The following is a 17924-nucleotide window of genomic DNA, read 5'->3' as shown; positions in this document are numbered from 1 at the left end:
ACGATATAGCCATGTCCGTCTGTGTGTCTGTGTGTCTGTCCGTCTGTCCGTATGAAACACTGGATCTCAGAGACTATAAGAGATAGAACTATAATTTTTCGACAGCATTTGTTATGTTTGCACGCAGATCAAGTTTGTTTTAAATTTTTGCCACGCCCACTTCCGCCCCCGCAAATCAAAAAAATCGAATAACAAGCCTAATTTTAAAGCTAGAATTTTTGGAATCATAGTAGTTATGATTCCTGAAAATTTGGTTGCGATCAGATAAAAATTGTGGAAGTTATTAAAGAAATACTTTTGTATGGGCAAAAACGCCTACTTACTAGGCGTCTTAGTTGCTTTGGCCGACAATCTGGTACATTGTGCCGTCTATAGTATATTTTGAATGGTGTACTATATCGATATACCAAACATACCATTTGGTATATTTTCAGTATTTTTAAGTATTTTCGGTATATTTTGAAAATGATACCGCAATATTTTGCCTTTATTAAAAGTGGGTAGCGTGTATCTCACAGTCGAGCACACTCGACTGTAACTTTCTTACTTGTTTATTCATATTTTAGCCACGTAGCATAGTTCGATTTGACTATGCAACTTTTTTGCGATGGCTTACCACTTTGCGTCTATTCGCTCGCTCTCGCAGTCGCAGTCGGACGTGTTTTTTTGCTTCCCTCTTAAACTTTGTGATTTTTCATTAAATTTCATATTTATTTACAATTAATATAACATTAATTTTACTCTCTCACTTGTGTTTAACTACAGATCGTTAAATCGCTGTGTGCTTTCTTGTATTTAGTATATTATTATCATTTTTCTGAAAATATAACAACAAATTGTGTGGTCAAACTTTGCTTTGCTTTGTTAGCAAAACAATTCTGTTTTCGTTGCCGCTGCACTTTGTTTTTGTATTTTTGTTTACTTTCGCGCTCTTCTTTTTTCACTTGCTATTCCTTGCGCTCAACGCTGTTACAATAGTTAACTCTCCCTCTCTTGGTGTTGTTGTTGGCTATCGTCTATCTTGCGTCTCGCTTGACCCGCGCTTTACTCTTAGTGCTTGTGCTTTGTGCTCTCAACGCTCTTTAGAATAGTAACTCTCCCTCTCTTGGTGTTGTAGTTGCCTACCTATCTTGCGTCTCGCTCGACATGTGCACACTCTCTGTGTTTTGTGCTCTTCGTAAGTACAGATCATATTAGTTTGCAAATAATTTACCTATTTTGATTTATTTCTTTTTTGTTTTTTAATTGGTTTAATAATCTTTGTTTTAGCAATATGTTGGTCTGCTACAACAAGAAATGCCTGGTGCCAGTTGGTGCCAAAATGGGTTTTGTTTGTTGCACATGAAAAATATGCTGGCTTTAACGGCCGTATTGTTGTTTTGATTTCGGCCTAGTCTGGATTGAGATGGACTTGTGAACATTGTAGGGACTCTGAACGCGATATAGCTGGGTTTATACGGCAGACGCGAACTGGGTTTAAAGATATATTGGCGGGCTTTAAAAAACTCTCCGATAGCTTTTCTGCTTTGGATTCTGGGTTTAAGAGTATGAAGCTCTTGACCGAGTCTCCGAAGCGTAAAAAGGCCAATACGCGTCTGTCGATTACCCCAATCGAGCTTTCTGTCCCAGTTGATGTTCCAAGCTTATCTATACCACCTGCTGGGGAATTAATGTCGTTTAGTTCCCCGTCCCCTCAACCTTCGGTAGCTCTGGATGTTCCAGATCATGACATTACGTCATTAAGATTGGAGTCTCCTGCTCCGGCTTCGATTTTGTTGTCGACTGAGATGGAGACGGTTGAAGAAATTCAACCATCACCATCCTCTGTTGAGATCGTTAGTGCTGTAACGATAGAAGAATCGCCTCCAGCTCCTACCTCAGTTGTCCGCAACACATTAGTTTCAGTGCCACCTCTTAAGCAGATTTTCGTTTCAAGGCTTTCCCCTGATACGACATCTGATGATGTTCGGGCTTATATTAAGTCCAAATCCCAAGCCAGGGTTAAAGTAGATAAATTTAATTTCTCGTATGAACGGGAGATTTCGTCATTTAAAATAAGTGTTCCGGCTGAACAATTTAGCACGATGTGCAGTAAAGAGTTTTGGCCGGAACACCTATTAGTTAAAGAATTTGTTGCGAAAAAGAAAAATCGGTCTCCGGTTTCTCTTCCTAGTAGTGGCAAGAATTCTATTTCAAAGCCTTCTTCTATGTCTGTCAGTTCAAAAAACTAACATCCTCTTTACTTCTTGGCTATCAGAATGTAAGAGGTATTTGTAGTAAACTTACTGACTTATATTTAAATAGTGTATCTTTCCCTTTCAATGTCATTGCCTTTACTGAAACTTGGTTAAAAAATGACATCCTTGATACGGAAATCTTTTCTAGTAGATTTTCCGTATACAGACGTGACCGCAAGGTACGTCGCGGTGGTGGGGTTTTAATTGCAGTAGATGCTCAATTAAATTCAGAGTTGATTGATCATACTTCTGACATTGAGTTAGTGGCTGTTAGATTATCCTTTGGTAGTTTTAATATTTGTATTTCTTGCTCATATATCCCTCCTGCTTCAGATGATGCTTTATATTTAGCTCATTTTTCTATTATTAATAACATTTCTAATATGCTTTCTGATCGTGATCACTTTATAGTGGTGATTTTAATATCGCTGGGGTGTCATGGCATTCCGCCAAGAATCTAAATGGACTTTGCCCCTCTGTATCCCATGTTTTTATTGATAGTCTCTTTGGGGTATCATTGTCTCAGATTAACGGTATTCCAAATAGCTTAAACAGGTCTCTAGACCTTATTTTTGTTTTAGACCCAGATTCATGTTCTCTATCGAGAATATCACCTATATCTTCCCCTGAAGACCCTTACCATCCCACTTTAGAAATTATGTTGGAGCTCCCATTTATTGCGTCAGAGTCGAGTGTACGTCGTGGTGAGCTTTCTCGTTGTTTTCGGAAAACCGATTTTGAGAAACTTGCTCTGCTTATATCTCAAACTGACTGGTCCCAACTTTCGTTGTCTACAAACTTGGATATAGCGGTTGAATTTTTTTATTCTACTTTAAACTCGCTATTTGATGCTTGTGTTCCATCAAGTATTCCACATTTGTCTTATAAACCCTTATGGTTTACCAAGAAATTATCGAATTTAAAAAATCGTAAGTCGAGACTTTACAAAAAATTCAAAGGAACTGGCTCTTCTTTTGATTTTCTGCGTTATTCTGTTGCACAAGCTGCTTTCGCACTCATAACAATGAGTGTTATAATAATTATTTGGGTAGGTGCAGAATAAGATTTCAGCGTGATCCAAAGCGATTTTACGACTTCGTTAACTCGAAGCGTAGATCCGCGTCATCACCAGCATTTATGTCTTTGGAGAAATTGACAGTAATTTTCCAAACGACATATTCTGTCCCAAGTTCTCAAAATTCATTTTCTTATCCTTATCAGTTAATTTCATCTAATTGTATTTTTGGTCCTTTAATTACTGAAAGCTCTATTTTAACGGAACTATTGGCTATAAAACCTGTTTTTTCGGCTGGTCCGGATGGAGTACCTAGTTGTGTGCTAAGGTATTGTGCTGGTAGTATCTGTAAACCGCTTTTTAAATTGTTTGAATTATCCGTTAACTCATGTTCTTTTTCTAAAATCTGGAAAAAATCATACATTATACCTATCCTAAAAAAGGGAGTAAATCTAAAGTTCAAAATTATCGCGGTATATCTGAATTGTCTGCGATTCCGAAAGCATTTGAAAAAATTATAACCTCTCAACTGCAACATCTGTGTAAATCTATAATTTCACCTTACCAACATGGGTTTGTGAAGTCTAGATCCACTTCTACTAACTTATTGGAGTTCTCTTCTATTGTAATTAAAGGATTCGAGAATAAAATGCAAACGGATGTCATTTACACCGATTTTAGTAAGGCTTTTGACTCTGTTAATCATCACCTCTTACTGTATAAGCTTAATGTTTTAGGTTTCCTCATAGCCAATTGAGTGGATATCCTCATACCTTTCCAACAGAATTCAAAATGTTTATTATAATGGTTTTGTATCTAAATGTGTCCAATCACTTCTGGAGTGCCCCAGGCAGTCATTTAGGTCCTCTATTGTTCACTTTGTTCATAAATGATCTTCCTTCTGTTATTGAGCATTCCCGTGTACTTATGTACGCCGATGACGTTAAGCTTTGCCTGACATTTAATGATAGTCTTGCGAGCTCACTGTTACAATGTGACCTTAATCGTCTAGAATCTTGGTGCAGAGTAAATATGTTACATCTGAACTGTAATAAGTGTAAGTTTATGACCTTTTGTAGGGATTCTTCCCAGTTAAATAACTATATGTTATATGATACTCCGCTTGAGCGAATTGAAGGTGTGAATGACTTAGGGGTTTTGCTTGATGCAAAACTAAAACTCGATAAACATATTCTGTCTGCTGTAAATAGGGCCATGGGTGTTCTGGGATTTATAAAACGCTGGTCGAAAGAGTTCAATGATCCCTACATCACTAAGACTTTGTACGTCTCACTGGTTCGTTCTATCATTGAGTACGGATCTCTTGTCTGGAATCCCCAGTATAGGGTTTATCAAGATAGGATTGAATCGGTGCAGAAACAATTCTTATTATTTGCTCTTCGTAGTTTAAATTGGAATCCTAATATTAGATTACCACCGTATCGAAGTAGACTTTTATTACTAAACCTTCCTTCTCTTTCTGACCGTAGAACTATGCAAGGTGCTGTTTTTTATACAGAGACTAATTAATGGTGAAATAGACTCTTTGGAGCTGTTAAGTCAAATTAGTTTTGCAGTTCCTGTCAGGATCACTAGGAATTTTCTTCCTCTTCTCATTTCACGTAGATTTACTAACTTTGCTTGCCATAATCCCTTCCGTATTCTGTATGTGAACTATAATAATCTCAATAACGTAGTTTGCTCTAGTAAATCTATTCCTTTGCTTAAAACCTTATTATTAGCTTATTTATCGAGTATTTAATTGTTATTTATCTTATTATACATTTATTCTAACATATTTTTAATCTAATTTAATTAGCTGTCCAGCGTCTTTTAATATTTATTCGCGGTTTTCGTTTAATGCATGCTGTTCACAAATTTTTTTTTGTTTTGTCCGCGCGTCAACAAGCCCGTGCTTGGTATCGATTGGCCACTTGATGGTACTGCCGTTAGTACGGCAACGTCCAAATAAATAAAATTTTGTAGGTTCCTTATTAAGGGTTATAACGCAAACACCCGATAATACAAATCTGCTTTTGCTTCAATTCCGAAGAATATTAAATTGTAATATGCTCTATGTTTGCTGCCTTGGCAGTGAAATAGAGATTTGATTGTAAGGCAAAAAACTGTCGTGTGTGCAGCCGTTTACGTCATACGCTGCACGATCACAAATAGTAGAGCATTACCACCCCTGAGTCCTTCCCCTGTTGAGCATCATCATAGAATCCCATCATTGAAGCAGTTGGTGAAAATAAATACATACATATGTATAAGCCATTCATGAATAGCGATATTTACAATAGATTATTTGTATTTGGATGCAAATCAATAGGCAATAAAATTATTTTTCTTTTGAATTTATGTCATTGTGTGCAGAATTTACGATCTAATTTTTTTTTTTTTTTTTTTGTAAAAATTTATCAATCTCACCACAAGTCCTATACAAAATGAGTACAAAAAAATTAATGATACCAATTGATGACTGTAATTTTCTTTAGACGTTCGTAGATACACATTTAAAGAATATACTTACATATGTAGCCTCTCTATAAATAATTCTTTTTTTCGGAATATTTAGAGCGCTTTTTAAGAAAATTTACAGTATTGGATTCCACCAAAATAAGTTTAGATGTATTAAATATTTTCTCAAAAACTTAAATAATTTTGCTATGTGATATCTTTCTTTAAGGAACATAGAATTTCTTATATTACTTATCAATATAAGCATTCAGCTCATTTAAATGTAATGTCAATTTAATATATAACATACTTGTTTTATTTAGATATTTTCTGTAAGTTTTTAAAATCCCGCCGAAACGAAAAATGTGTTATTTTACACTACGTACCCCGGTTTGAGTCAGCTCTGGCATGACTGATTCCGCATTGGTTCCAGCTAATCGATGCACCTGTAAAATCAAATTGATTTGATGTGTTGACAAAAGATCAAATTTCTTCAAAATTACTTTAGGGACTTCTACCAAAAAAATTTCTTAAATATAGATACATATGTCTTTAAATGAATAACGCGCGCCTTGGCTGACGAGAGACTTATGAACATTAATCGGAAGCTTTGATTTTATTGGGATCATTTTGTATGGGGCTGGAATTGAGGTTGTTCTACTTTTCCCCAGTGCATGATATTTTGGGGATATATTCTTTAAGCTATACTCTAAAACCTTCTATAATCCAATATGACCGATAACTCAGAACTGAGTTTTTCGCAAATTTTTTTATTTCTTACATTTAAGACTTATGCCCCGTATCCACCGCACAAAAATACTCGGTTCTTTTCCGTTCAGTTCGAATGTTTCGTTTGCCTTAAAAAACTCGGTTTTTCTACGTTCGCGGCTACATGAAAATATCGATAACGAACATGGAAATATCGAGCACACTTTTTGAGTAATCACGCGATATTTCATCGATATGACAACGAAGAAGAGATCACCACTCAACAAGCAGCTGAGCGCCAAAGTATGAATAAATAAATTAACAAATTTATTTAGCTTTTTGGCACAATTCTCTAGCAACCTTGTGGAGTAGCATTCACGAGGAAATGTTGTTTGAGTTGTGGGAATAAAATTAAACGCCATTGAGGTCTGCACAAAAAACTCACACACATACACATATGTATGTCAATGTAAATATTGCATAGCTGCCAGCAATTCTACTTACAAATGGCCTATCTTAAATTAGATCTTCCTCCACTTTGTCAAGATATTAAAATTTAAAATAGTTTTCCATTTTACAAGTACGTATACAGTTTTTTAAATTGTTTGCCAACTCTTGTTTACATTTGAACAGCTGGCATTTCAGAGCGGCTACATTATGAAGGCTACCGTTGTCCATACTTTTCGGTTCTTGGCGGTGGAAACGCCAAAACGGTACTTGGACGAAACTAAAATTATCGATATTTTGAAATTCATGTATCAAAACATACCAAGAAGCGTGCATCTCTAGTCGATTAGTTTCGCTAAACTAGAAATTAAATATTTCTACACATTTATTAGCCATGGAAGAAAACGTGTGTGATTTAGAAGCAAAATTAAGTCATGCTCGTCAGTCATTGACAACTTTAAATGATAACATTCGACGATTTGTTGGTCGTGGTCTTAAGGATTCCAGGTTTTTATTTTAAATTTCTCATGCATATACGTGTTTACTTGTACATACAAATATGTTAATAGGAATTTGTTTCTAGAGTGGACAGATATAATCCTGACAGCGGAACTTCTAAGAGAAATGAATCAAACTACGACCGAAATGTGCCACGCAAGGATATTACTTTGAGGACAAATAGGCGGATACACGATTCAAAAATCGTAGTAAATCGACCCTCTAAAGAAGAGGATGAAGATGCGTCAATATGGCTGCCAACCCCAAGAATAAATTCACGGGTAATTCGGGAATTACCTTCTAGAGAAGAGATTGTTGAAGCTCAAGGCATTGATTCAGAATCAAGAGCTCGAAATCGACGTATGTTTGGTTCGCTCTTGGGTACATTACAAAAATTCTGTCAAGAGGAATCAAGATTACGAAAAACCGAAGATAAGAAGGCACAGATTGAAAAGAAGTTGGAGAAACAACAATTACAAGAAAGAGAACTATTGCAAAAGGAACGCAATTCATTATATTTAGATAGGAAGCGCAAACAACTTGAAATCAAATGTCTTGAAAATAAAATGGCTAGAGTAAAGGATTTCAAAACTTGGGAGCACTCAATGAACAATCAAAAAAACCAAATACAAACCAAAAGCAAGCCGCATCTACTCTTTCAACCCAGATTAAACACACCGCACACCGAACAGTTAATTTTAAAACGAAAAATCGAACTGGATTCCCTAATTGAGCGACGCCGCGTAAACTTGCAAGCTGATCTAAGAGAAATCGAATACACTAATAATATGGAGGAAGACGAGTACGGATTAGATGACAGCAGCAACAGCAACTTTTACGATGCAGGCAAACAAGTAAATGAATCGAATATAAAAACGCTGCTGGCTGACAATTCTGAAAAATCAAATCACAATTGGTTGACGCTTGAAGAATGATGTGCAAATTATTCGTTTTTCTTAGTATTGCGATTATTAGTTAATGCCGATATGTGCTTAACTTTTTTCGATGTCGCTAGACTTATATTTTAAAAATAGAATAAAAGTTAAGTTGGACCAAAGTAAATTTAATATTCTTTAATTCATTTTGCATACCTCAAGGCCCTTTTAACTATTCATGTGTAGAGTAGCAAGTAGCTGTGAATATGTACATGTTTGTGACGTATCGAATTCCGTTATTCTATGGAGTTCCCAATTCTCTAAAAACTGTTGTGTTCGATAGTATTACTTATTCTGAGTAAAATTTCTGCTAAAATTAATTGTAGAACGTCAAAATCACAAGTAACCGCCAAACCTTAGCACATAATATAAGTACATACATACATATGTATATTCAAGTCGGTGTAATACATTTTCAAGCTGTTAAAGTACAATATATCGCGCTTCACATTTGCTTTATTTGATCAGATTTTTTTTTTGCATTTGAAAATGCAAATGTACTCACTTTTCAAGATCTACATATGTCTATGGCTTTAAGCTTTTGAAATTTAAATTGTTTTCTTATGTCAGAAAACGCTTACACATGCATATGAATGTGCATACTCAAATATTCTGACGCAAAGCATGAAAGCACAATATGAATTGTGCGGCTATTTTACAACAACAACAATATAGTATGTAGCAGGCAAAAGGAGGCATCTCCAACTAAATAAAGTTTATATATTCTTGATCAGCGTCAATAACCGAGACGATATAGTCTTGTCCGTCTGTCTATCCGTCCGTACGAACATCTAGATCTTAGAGACAAGAAGTCGATTACTCCAAAAACTGACCACCACTGGTACAATTCGTAACGAAGTCTTCTCAGCTAACAAACTCGTAACATTGCGAATCTTATAAGCAAATACAATTTTAAATTCACGTCAATTAGAATGAACGAATGACCCAGACCTAACCCAAACAATAGATTGTGTCTCGCCTGGCAGTCCTACAGACTGAAGGAAAGAAGTATATTTGGCTGACTTTGCAGTTACGAAAAACATACAAGGCGTCAAATCTTAATCTGATCTGCCATCAGATTTTTACCGCTGCTTTCCAATAAATCAACACCGAGTAAATAAAATAACAAATTGGCTTACAAAAAATTTAGTTTTTCATATTTAACTAAACCTACGATAATTGGATAACGTAGCTGATATAAACTTCTCTACAAACTTGCGTCAGCTCGTATTTCAGCGCTACAAATGCGACACGCGTTTCGCAAGAGATTGAGCAGCTCGTAAAAAGGCGTTTACGGCAATCCCACTGATCCCCATCTGCACTATATCTATATATATCACTATATCAGTTACAATTACTAATGACGACTACTTGTCTTCCCGGTTTACAATAAAACAAGTAAGAAAGTTACAGTCGAGTGTGCTCGACTGTGAGATACCCGCTACCTATTTTGAATAAAAGCAAATTATTGCGGTATTTTTCTAAAAATATATAGCAAAATACAAAAAATACTGAAAAATTACCTAATTGCATATTTGTTATATCGATATAGTACCACATTCAAAATATACCATATACTCCACAATATACCAGATTGTTAGCCAACGCTGTCGAGATTTACTTTGCTGCTTATGCTGTTTTTTGCTCCCCTTGTATTCTGATAAATTAAACAGTTTGAAAATATGTTTTTTTTAATTCTTTTTTTTTTCATAAAATACAATGTTATTCAAAATAAACTTTCAAAATCTTTTTCATCTTGAAAAAGAGATGAGTTGTCAATCGTTGAATCCAGAAAGCTTGGATTCAATTTGACCAGCAGTATATTCTCTAGTACTTCCTGACTTAGTCGATTTCGGTAATCAGTAAGTACAAGTCTTAGCGTCGAAAATGCTCATTTAATCGTCACCTGTTAGAAAACATTTGTATTTATGTTTTAATTTATTAAAACATTTACATTGCATATATACGTACCTGAGTTGGTGGTACCGCAAAGCAAACATTAGTTAGTGCATATAGCTCCTGGTCAGTGCACTGCTTTTCTTTCCAAAATGTGAGAACGTCTGCATCGATTCTTTGGAAAGAAAGTTGAAGATTCTCAATCTTTGAGTAGACGTCTGACTTCCGTTTGGATCCCTTGCTCTAAGTAAGCGTTTAACAATTCATCTTATTCATCAAAAAATGGTTCACAGATTAATGTGAGCCCGGATTTGGTGTTGAGCATATCTGTCCAGTAGAATTTGTCATTTATTCTGACCCATATCGATTTAAAATGATTTGCTGCATAATTTTTTTGTTGTGGTGTTAGTGTATGTTGAAAACGAGGATTCAAAAACAAACAGGAAATGAGATATTAATTATTTAATAACATTTTCGATCGAGAGATCGAGAGTTGCATCATTTACAATTTTTTCTGTGCAAATTTCTAATTTTGGCCATTGGGCGTAAAAATTTCCATAATGTAGTTGTTCTTCTTGAATTTTTTTAATGTTTTCTGCAATGGACTGAAAACTGAGCAATAGTTTTCAATAAAATTCCACAACGATGCATCCACTTAAAAATTGTCTTCTTCGAATTGTTCGATTGTTTTCAGTTGACTCACTTTCAGTTACTTCATCTTTGGCCACTAACAAATCCTTTAGCATCGTGTAAGTGGATCCCCATCTGGTCGAATAATCTAGTTTCGGCATTTTTAGCTGTTTCAGCTCGAATATTTCGCGATATCCATTTGAAGTTTTTCTTATAAATTTCGTCATGTTGCGACAATTAAATTGGTATTTCAACACATCCGACGATTTGGTAACATCAAGAGGAACCAGTTGAGCTGTATGTGCAGCACAACGACAAACTTGAATTTTCCTTATTAACACGTTTGGCACTTTTTCGATATTTTTAAATATTCATCGTTTGAACAATATTCGCAGTCCTTACCAAGATTTTCATCGAAAACAAATGGTACCATTGTCATATGTAACTGACACTATTTGGCTTAAGTTTATATTATATTTACTTAGGACTTTAGTACTTTAGCGGCGAGATTTTTGGCTGTGCTCGATCCAACACCTTTGAGCTCTACCATGCCTAATATAAGGGATTTTATTTGAGCTGAACCAATATATTGAGCACTTATGCCAAAAATGTTTCTTGTCAGCCGCGTGACACTGTCTATTTTTATGACCTCAGTTGTTGTCTTTTATTCACTTCAATTTTTTTTTTTCTAATAGCTTTTAATTTTATGGAGGAATTGGACAACACTTCAAATTGTTCAACACATTCAGCATTTAAATTAATAGGGCGTGGCAAAACTTTGAAATCAACTTGATCTGCGTGCAAACGGAACAAATGCTGTCGAAAAATTATAGCTCTATCTCTTATAGGATGGACAGACGGACAGACGGTGTTTGATCAAGAATATATATACTTTAAAGGGTCGGAGATTGCTCCTTCTACCTGTTACATACATTTCCTGCCGGCACAAAGTTGTAATATAAAAACACATCTGGCCACGCCGACATTCGATCGCGAATCTAAACTTCTCTGTTAACTTCCGAACAATTCTCACGGAAAATTTCAGCATAGCATGCGGATATACAAAAGCAGCAGTGCAAAGTCTTTCGGGGGCCGTTTTGTTCCGAAGTTCTCAACCAAAAAAATTTGTAGACAGCTCCACATGCGAAAAATAGACATATGTTTATTTTTAATTACAGCATTTATTTAGCAAATCTTTGGGCTATACTTTTTTTTTACTTTTTAGGGTCATAAGGGTTGCCAAAACGGTCCCTCCAAAATTTGTGGAAATATATTGCTTTTCCGCACGTTAAAAATGTTGCTCATCTGCAGATGGGAACAGCAGTTAACATCCTCCAGATCAAAAATTAATTATTAAAAAATACTTCGTGGTAACTTTACATGAAAACATTATGTGTTTTGCATATTAATAATTAATGGCGAAGTTGATAGTTTAAGAGAGTTGCGAATGAAGTTGTTAGAATTAGGGCGAAAGTGAAAGCACAATAAAGCTTTAGTGACGCTCTCTGAGCGAGTTCGTTCCGCCAATTTAGTTAAGTTAGGCTCACAATGTAAATTAACATTGTGAAGTAAAGGAGCTGAAGATCAAAAGCTACAGCGCGTCGCTATTTTTCGTTCGTTTTCAACAACAACAACAATTAGGTCCAGTCAATCGTTCGCGAAATAAAGCGAGATTTATAATAAAAATGCTTGTGATTTTTATGGCGCTCCCGGGTGGACTTTAAATGTTGTTGCTTCGCGAATGCATCTCTCTTGGCTTTCGTCGCCCCCTCTTGTCAACACACTCGCAGCCAATGTAACGTGTGTGCTGACAGCTAAGCGCACATACATATGTATATGTAAGTTAACAACAACGTTGACACATCAGAAGGTGGCTAAGTGCATCGACACCTGAAATGCACTCAGCCAATTCTGCAAGCTCTGCAAAGTCTGCAGAACATCCGCTACATGCCCTGGGTCGGCATAACATCGATCGTGGGACACTTGCGCAACGCGGGATCGCAATCAGCACCGAGTGCCACATGCCCTGTGTCAGCATAATATCCATCGTGGGACACTTGCGCAACCAGCGCCAACGCGGGATCGTCAGCAGCGACGGCAGCAGCGGTAGCGGCAGCGAGCCTTCATTTTAAGACTTAGAATTGTCATAAGTTAGTTCCATTTTGGCAACCGAATAAAGCAATCGCTTTTTTTTTAAAAACAAACATAACGTTTTGCTAATTTGTACATATAAATACGGCCGAAAGCCCCTACATTGGTTGATTGTGTATATCAGTGAGATATCGTGTTGTGCGATATATAAATAATAAAAATAAAATTTTTATATTCGCTACCCATAGGGTAGAAGGGTATTATAACTTTGTGCCGGCAGAAAATGTATGTATCAGGTAGAAGGAGGTATATATATTCTTGATCAGCATCAATAGCCGAGACGATCTAGCCATGTCCGTCTGTCTGTCTGTCCGTATGAACACCTAGATAGCACTTCGACAAATCTGAAGGTAGTATTTGATGCTTCGTGTCGCACTTCGAATGGTCGGACCAACCGTTCAAGAAGAGCTATTTTCGACTGCATAAATATGCATTAACGACCAACATTAAAATGATGCACCGATAACAATCTCCGAGACTAACAGCAACAACAGCAACTTAAATCAATTTGACGCAGTTGCAAAACATAAAAGTACCACGATATTTGCCCACTCTTCAATAATAGCGTATGGGCATTTATTTACGTTCGGGCGCACACTGCAGAAGATTGTAAAACCTCCAAGTCGAAAGTAGCGCCCCTCAAGCCTACGACACATCCTAGACTTGAGTTGTGTGTAGCCCACCTTCTTGCAGAACTCTGCCACCGAAGGCTGATACGATCATCAATTGAACGGATGGTTCTGTGGTCAGATTCGGAAGTCACTCTTTATTCGATCCGGTCACATCCTTCCACTCTCGCGACATTCGTGTCGAATCGCGTGGCCGAGATTCAAGAGTTGTCAGAGAGCGTGGACTATCGTCATGTTCCAACTAAGCAGAACCCGCAGACACTATATCGTAGAGGTTGCGAAGTGTCTGAACTATGCGCGTTCATATGGTTCAGTGGTCCGTCATTCTTATAGGAACCGCTCGATGCATGGCCAGTTAATCACCATTCTGAAGAGACGCGTAATTTAGAAGTGCGCAAAACTGTTTTTGGACTGACAGCTTTGGTAGCCAAGTCGGATCTATTAGTTGAATCTATTGAAAAATTTTCGACGAATACAAGTTCGTTACAAGTGTTCGCTTATGTGTGTCCGTGGTCGTGACGGTCGAAGCGGTGCTCAACTCCCATCCACTCGAAACCGTTAGTCAGGATCCAACAGACGGCCAGGCATTAAACCCATGGCACCTACTGGAGGGCGGCCCACTGTTGTGCACTGGTGGCACCGGCAGCGTCCAGGACTCCTACCAGGATGGTCTTAAGCTGCTTAAGGCGATGTCACATCGCTCAAGCCAGCACTCTGGCAGCGATGGTCCCAGGAGTATGTACTGAGTCTGAAATCACGGGCCAAGTGGAACCAATCGCTGCCAAATCTACAAATCGGAGAGCTCGTCGTCTTTGATTGAGTCGTGGCGGTTTACCCAGGACAAGACGGAGGGAAGCGCGTCGCAGATGTGCGAACTAGCGGTGGAGGGCTCTACAAGCGGTCAATTCATAAACTGGCGTCTCTGCCAGTGGTATGAAGGCACAGCCGTTCATGGGGGCAGGTGTTGGTGCAGTTGATAATTTTAGAGAGTTATGGCGAAGCCAGAGCGCAATAAAACTATCGTGTCACTCTCTGAACGAGTTCGTCTCGCTTAAGTTAAGTTAGGAATAGAATGTAACATTGTGCAGTAAATGAGTTGAAAATCGGAAGTTAAAACGCGTCATCATTTTTCGCTCGTTTTCTTTTTCAACAACAAATAAAGCGAGAATTAATATCATAAAAACTGTTGTGATTTATCAAACAGCAACCTTTAAAATTTTGGCTAAAATGGGCCATAATTTTGTTGAGATGAAACCACATCTATAAAGTTCGATTTGTTATAATTAGAAGGATAATATATCCAAGTTAGTTAGTGTACAACTACATTTCTCAACTATTTTCTTAAGCATTATAAATTTAAAAACAGCTGATTTAAAAAGGTAATTATCAGGTGAGTGCAAAGAAATGGTGGTGAGGATGGAAAAGTCCTTAAATTTTTTTTACGAAATCTTTCAATTCCTAGCTAGATGCCATCTCACATGCCATCTTCTCAATCAATGACATTTCGTGCGTTTTCTAATATTTACATAACGATCCTCCGTCACCCTTAGTTGGTAAATGTAAATAATTCCTTGCCGAACCGGGTTGGTCCAATCGGATGCATCGTTGACTGAAAATTATAGAGGTATTCCGTTTATGGGTTCAAAAACCTTTTGCATTTGGTCGGCAAATTTGTCGAGTTTTGCTTTGTCACTGCGTGTATTGTTGCCGTAAATGCCACAATTGCCATGAGAAGAGTTGTTTGATATGCAGGACAACTGATTGTCTTAGAGTACTGCTGTTCTGCCAATGTTTAGCAGATAGTGATGAGGGATTTTCGTTCTTAACATAAGCGTTCATAGGTCTTGGGTTGTGAGTTGCTTTTCGCAATTGCTACAACCAAACCGGAATCAAGTATAGTTTGTAGACACATTTATATCAGTGCCATTTAAGCATAATCACTTGCTTGACTCAGTTTGAGAGGCTAAAGGTTAAGGCAAGAAAGCAATACAGATTTTATATATTTATATTGCAATCAGCGGTACGGCCACTAAGTTTCTGACGGCATAATAACATTAAGCAAACAATACCATACATGCCAAAATAATGGTTTCACTGAAAACTCAATTATTGGCCCCTCAAGCCATGGCAACAATCGCTGAGCGACAGGCTGATTTCGAACATCGAACTCAGCAAATTCCGTTAAATTTAGTTAAGTCGCACATGGACTGCATAGGGCAGCGAAGGATAGTGTTTGCGTGTGAAATTTTCTATTGTGCTGCCATCAGCTCGCGCACATTGATTTCACAAACAAAAGTGGCGAGAGCCGAAGGACTAGTGCTGCAAAAACATCGGCACACTATCGATACTATCGATGTTTTTATTTTTTAAAGAAAACATCGATGTTTTTTTTGCGCTATCGATGTTTTGTTTGAATGGATTACCATCACAAAATTTACTAAAAGCGCGCGAAGCAGGTTTGGGTAACATTATAAATTACAGATTATTTTAAAAGCTTGGCTTAAATTGGTGTTGGCGGTCGTACGATGGCTAGTCCTGTAAATAGAAAGCGTAAGTACATGTTTCTAATCTGTTTGAAGGTGATTAATTCATGGCTTACTATTCATTGAATTAAATTTATTATTTGTTTTGGTTTAGAAAAAAAACTCGCTTTTATTTAAGATTTTAAACTTGTATATCAAATAATTACAAAAAAATTGTTCTAAACATCGATACTATCGATGTTTTTTTTTAAACATCGGAAACCTCGATGGTGCCAAACCTCGATGTTTTTGCAGCACTACGAAGGACTATATTGAATATATATTCAGGTCCAATGTTACGTTCGTCCAATGTAAAAACTCATAAGAAAAAACAGTTGGTTCGAAACTTAAAAAAACTAAATGCAGTGGAATTAGGCTATTTTGCGATTTTACTGGGGGCAAATGTACCATTTTAACTTAATGGAAATTAACCAAGAATGTTACGCTCGCCCCATGTAAAAACCCATATGAAAAAATCAGTTTTCTACGTTCGCGAGCTACATGAAAGTTTCTAAAACGAACGTAGAAATATTGAAGACACTATGGGTAGTCACACGATATTTTATCAATGTGAAACCGAAAATGAGCTCAACACTCAACAAACAGCTGACAGTGCTAGCCTGGCACTTAAGTGTGTCATGGTATAAAAAAAGAAATAAAAAAATTTATTTTGATTTTTAAAACATATCTCCAGCAATCTCGTAGAGTGGCATTCGCGAAGAAATGTTGTTTGTGGCTGTTGAATTGTCAAAACGGGGATTGAACGGACGTAAAATAACTGACTGGCTGTGGAAACGTGGCATTAAGACAAAAACAATGATATCTATCAGTTATTATTATATCGATAGTTGACGCTTAAGATGTGGTGTGCGTAAAGATAGGTACGCAATATTATAGCTTATTCCCACTGCACTAGCTTACGTTTCAATCCGATTTTTTTTCTTATGGGTTTTTACATGGGGCGAACGTAACACTCGACCTGGATGAAAAAATTAGATTTTTTCTTTTTATTTAATCCATGATCGTCAAATTGATTTAGTACTTGGTATAAATTCGTAAAAGATAAATTGGGGTTCTAACAATTTTGTCCATATCTCGGTTCTGAAAAATTGTCGGCAAATTTGGCTTTTGACAAATTATAGGGTATAGTTTTAGAAATATATCCGTATGAAATCATTAATTTTTCTTTAGCTGTTTGCGAGATATTTGGGAAAATTTTAACCACCTCAGCTCCAGTTCCAGGAAGATATGCAGCAATTATGGTCAAAATACTTATAGCGGTTTTTAAGAAAATAAACATGTACTCAACCCATAGCCGATTTAAAGCGGGGCACAATATAGTTAAATTGATTTTGGGGGGACAGTGAATACTTACAGAAAACAACAAAATGAAACAAAAAAGCAATAAATTTAAATTTATATTAAATTTTTATATTATTTCATATATATATTATAAGTTTATAATCATGTTTAGTGCATAAGCAATATATCGACATTAATTTTAAATTATTCTTCACATTTGTTTAACTATGTCGCTCTTTGTTTTATTGAAGTCGTTATAGCCCTTTTTGGGAAAATTCAATTTTTGTGATAATTGCGACATTTTAAAATTAATATAATCGTTTTCTTTAAACAGCATCCGATATTTTTATCCCGATAGGCGACGCCAAAGTTGCGGAACTATCTTGACGGACATTAAGTTGTGGAAGTAAACTAATACACATTTATATATTTCCAATATGTATGGATATGACAACAAATAACATTAATTAATAATTCAACTACTTGTAACTTAA

The 17924-nt window shown here is 36.5% G+C and overlaps 2 protein-coding genes across 2 annotated transcripts in view; one reads left to right on the top strand and one right to left on the bottom strand.

Annotated features, from left to right (window-relative positions):
• The window catches only part of LOC127566109 (uncharacterized), a 117789-nt gene that overhangs the window by 2020 nt on the left and 97845 nt on the right, over positions 1-17924 (bottom strand). The gene's annotated exons all lie outside the window — the stretch shown is intronic.
• LOC117573082 (pinin) lies at positions 7178-8710 on the top strand. Its single transcript, XM_034255974.2, has 2 exons — positions 7178-7374; positions 7451-8710. Exons 1-2 carry the CDS (start codon positions 7262-7264, stop codon positions 8298-8300), a joined length of 963 nt encoding a protein of 320 aa, XP_034111865.1. The 5' UTR covers positions 7178-7261; the 3' UTR covers positions 8301-8710.

This window comes from Drosophila albomicans, chromosome 2R (assembly GCF_009650485.2).
Source record: "Drosophila albomicans strain 15112-1751.03 chromosome 2R, ASM965048v2, whole genome shotgun sequence".
Lineage (NCBI taxonomy): Eukaryota > Metazoa > Arthropoda > Insecta > Diptera > Drosophilidae > Drosophila > Drosophila albomicans.
Note: the sequence above shows the minus strand (reverse complement) of the source record. Positions and strands in the feature narration are given on the sequence as shown.

Coding starts and splice junctions, on each gene's coding strand:
- LOC117573082 (XM_034255974.2), top strand. CDS start 7,262: ATGGAAGAAAACGTGTGTGATTTAGAAGCAAAATTAAGTCATGCTCGT. Junction 7,375..7,450: donor CGTGGTCTTAAGGATTCCAG/GTTTTTATTTTA, acceptor ATTTGTTTCTAG/AGTGGACAGATATAATCCTG.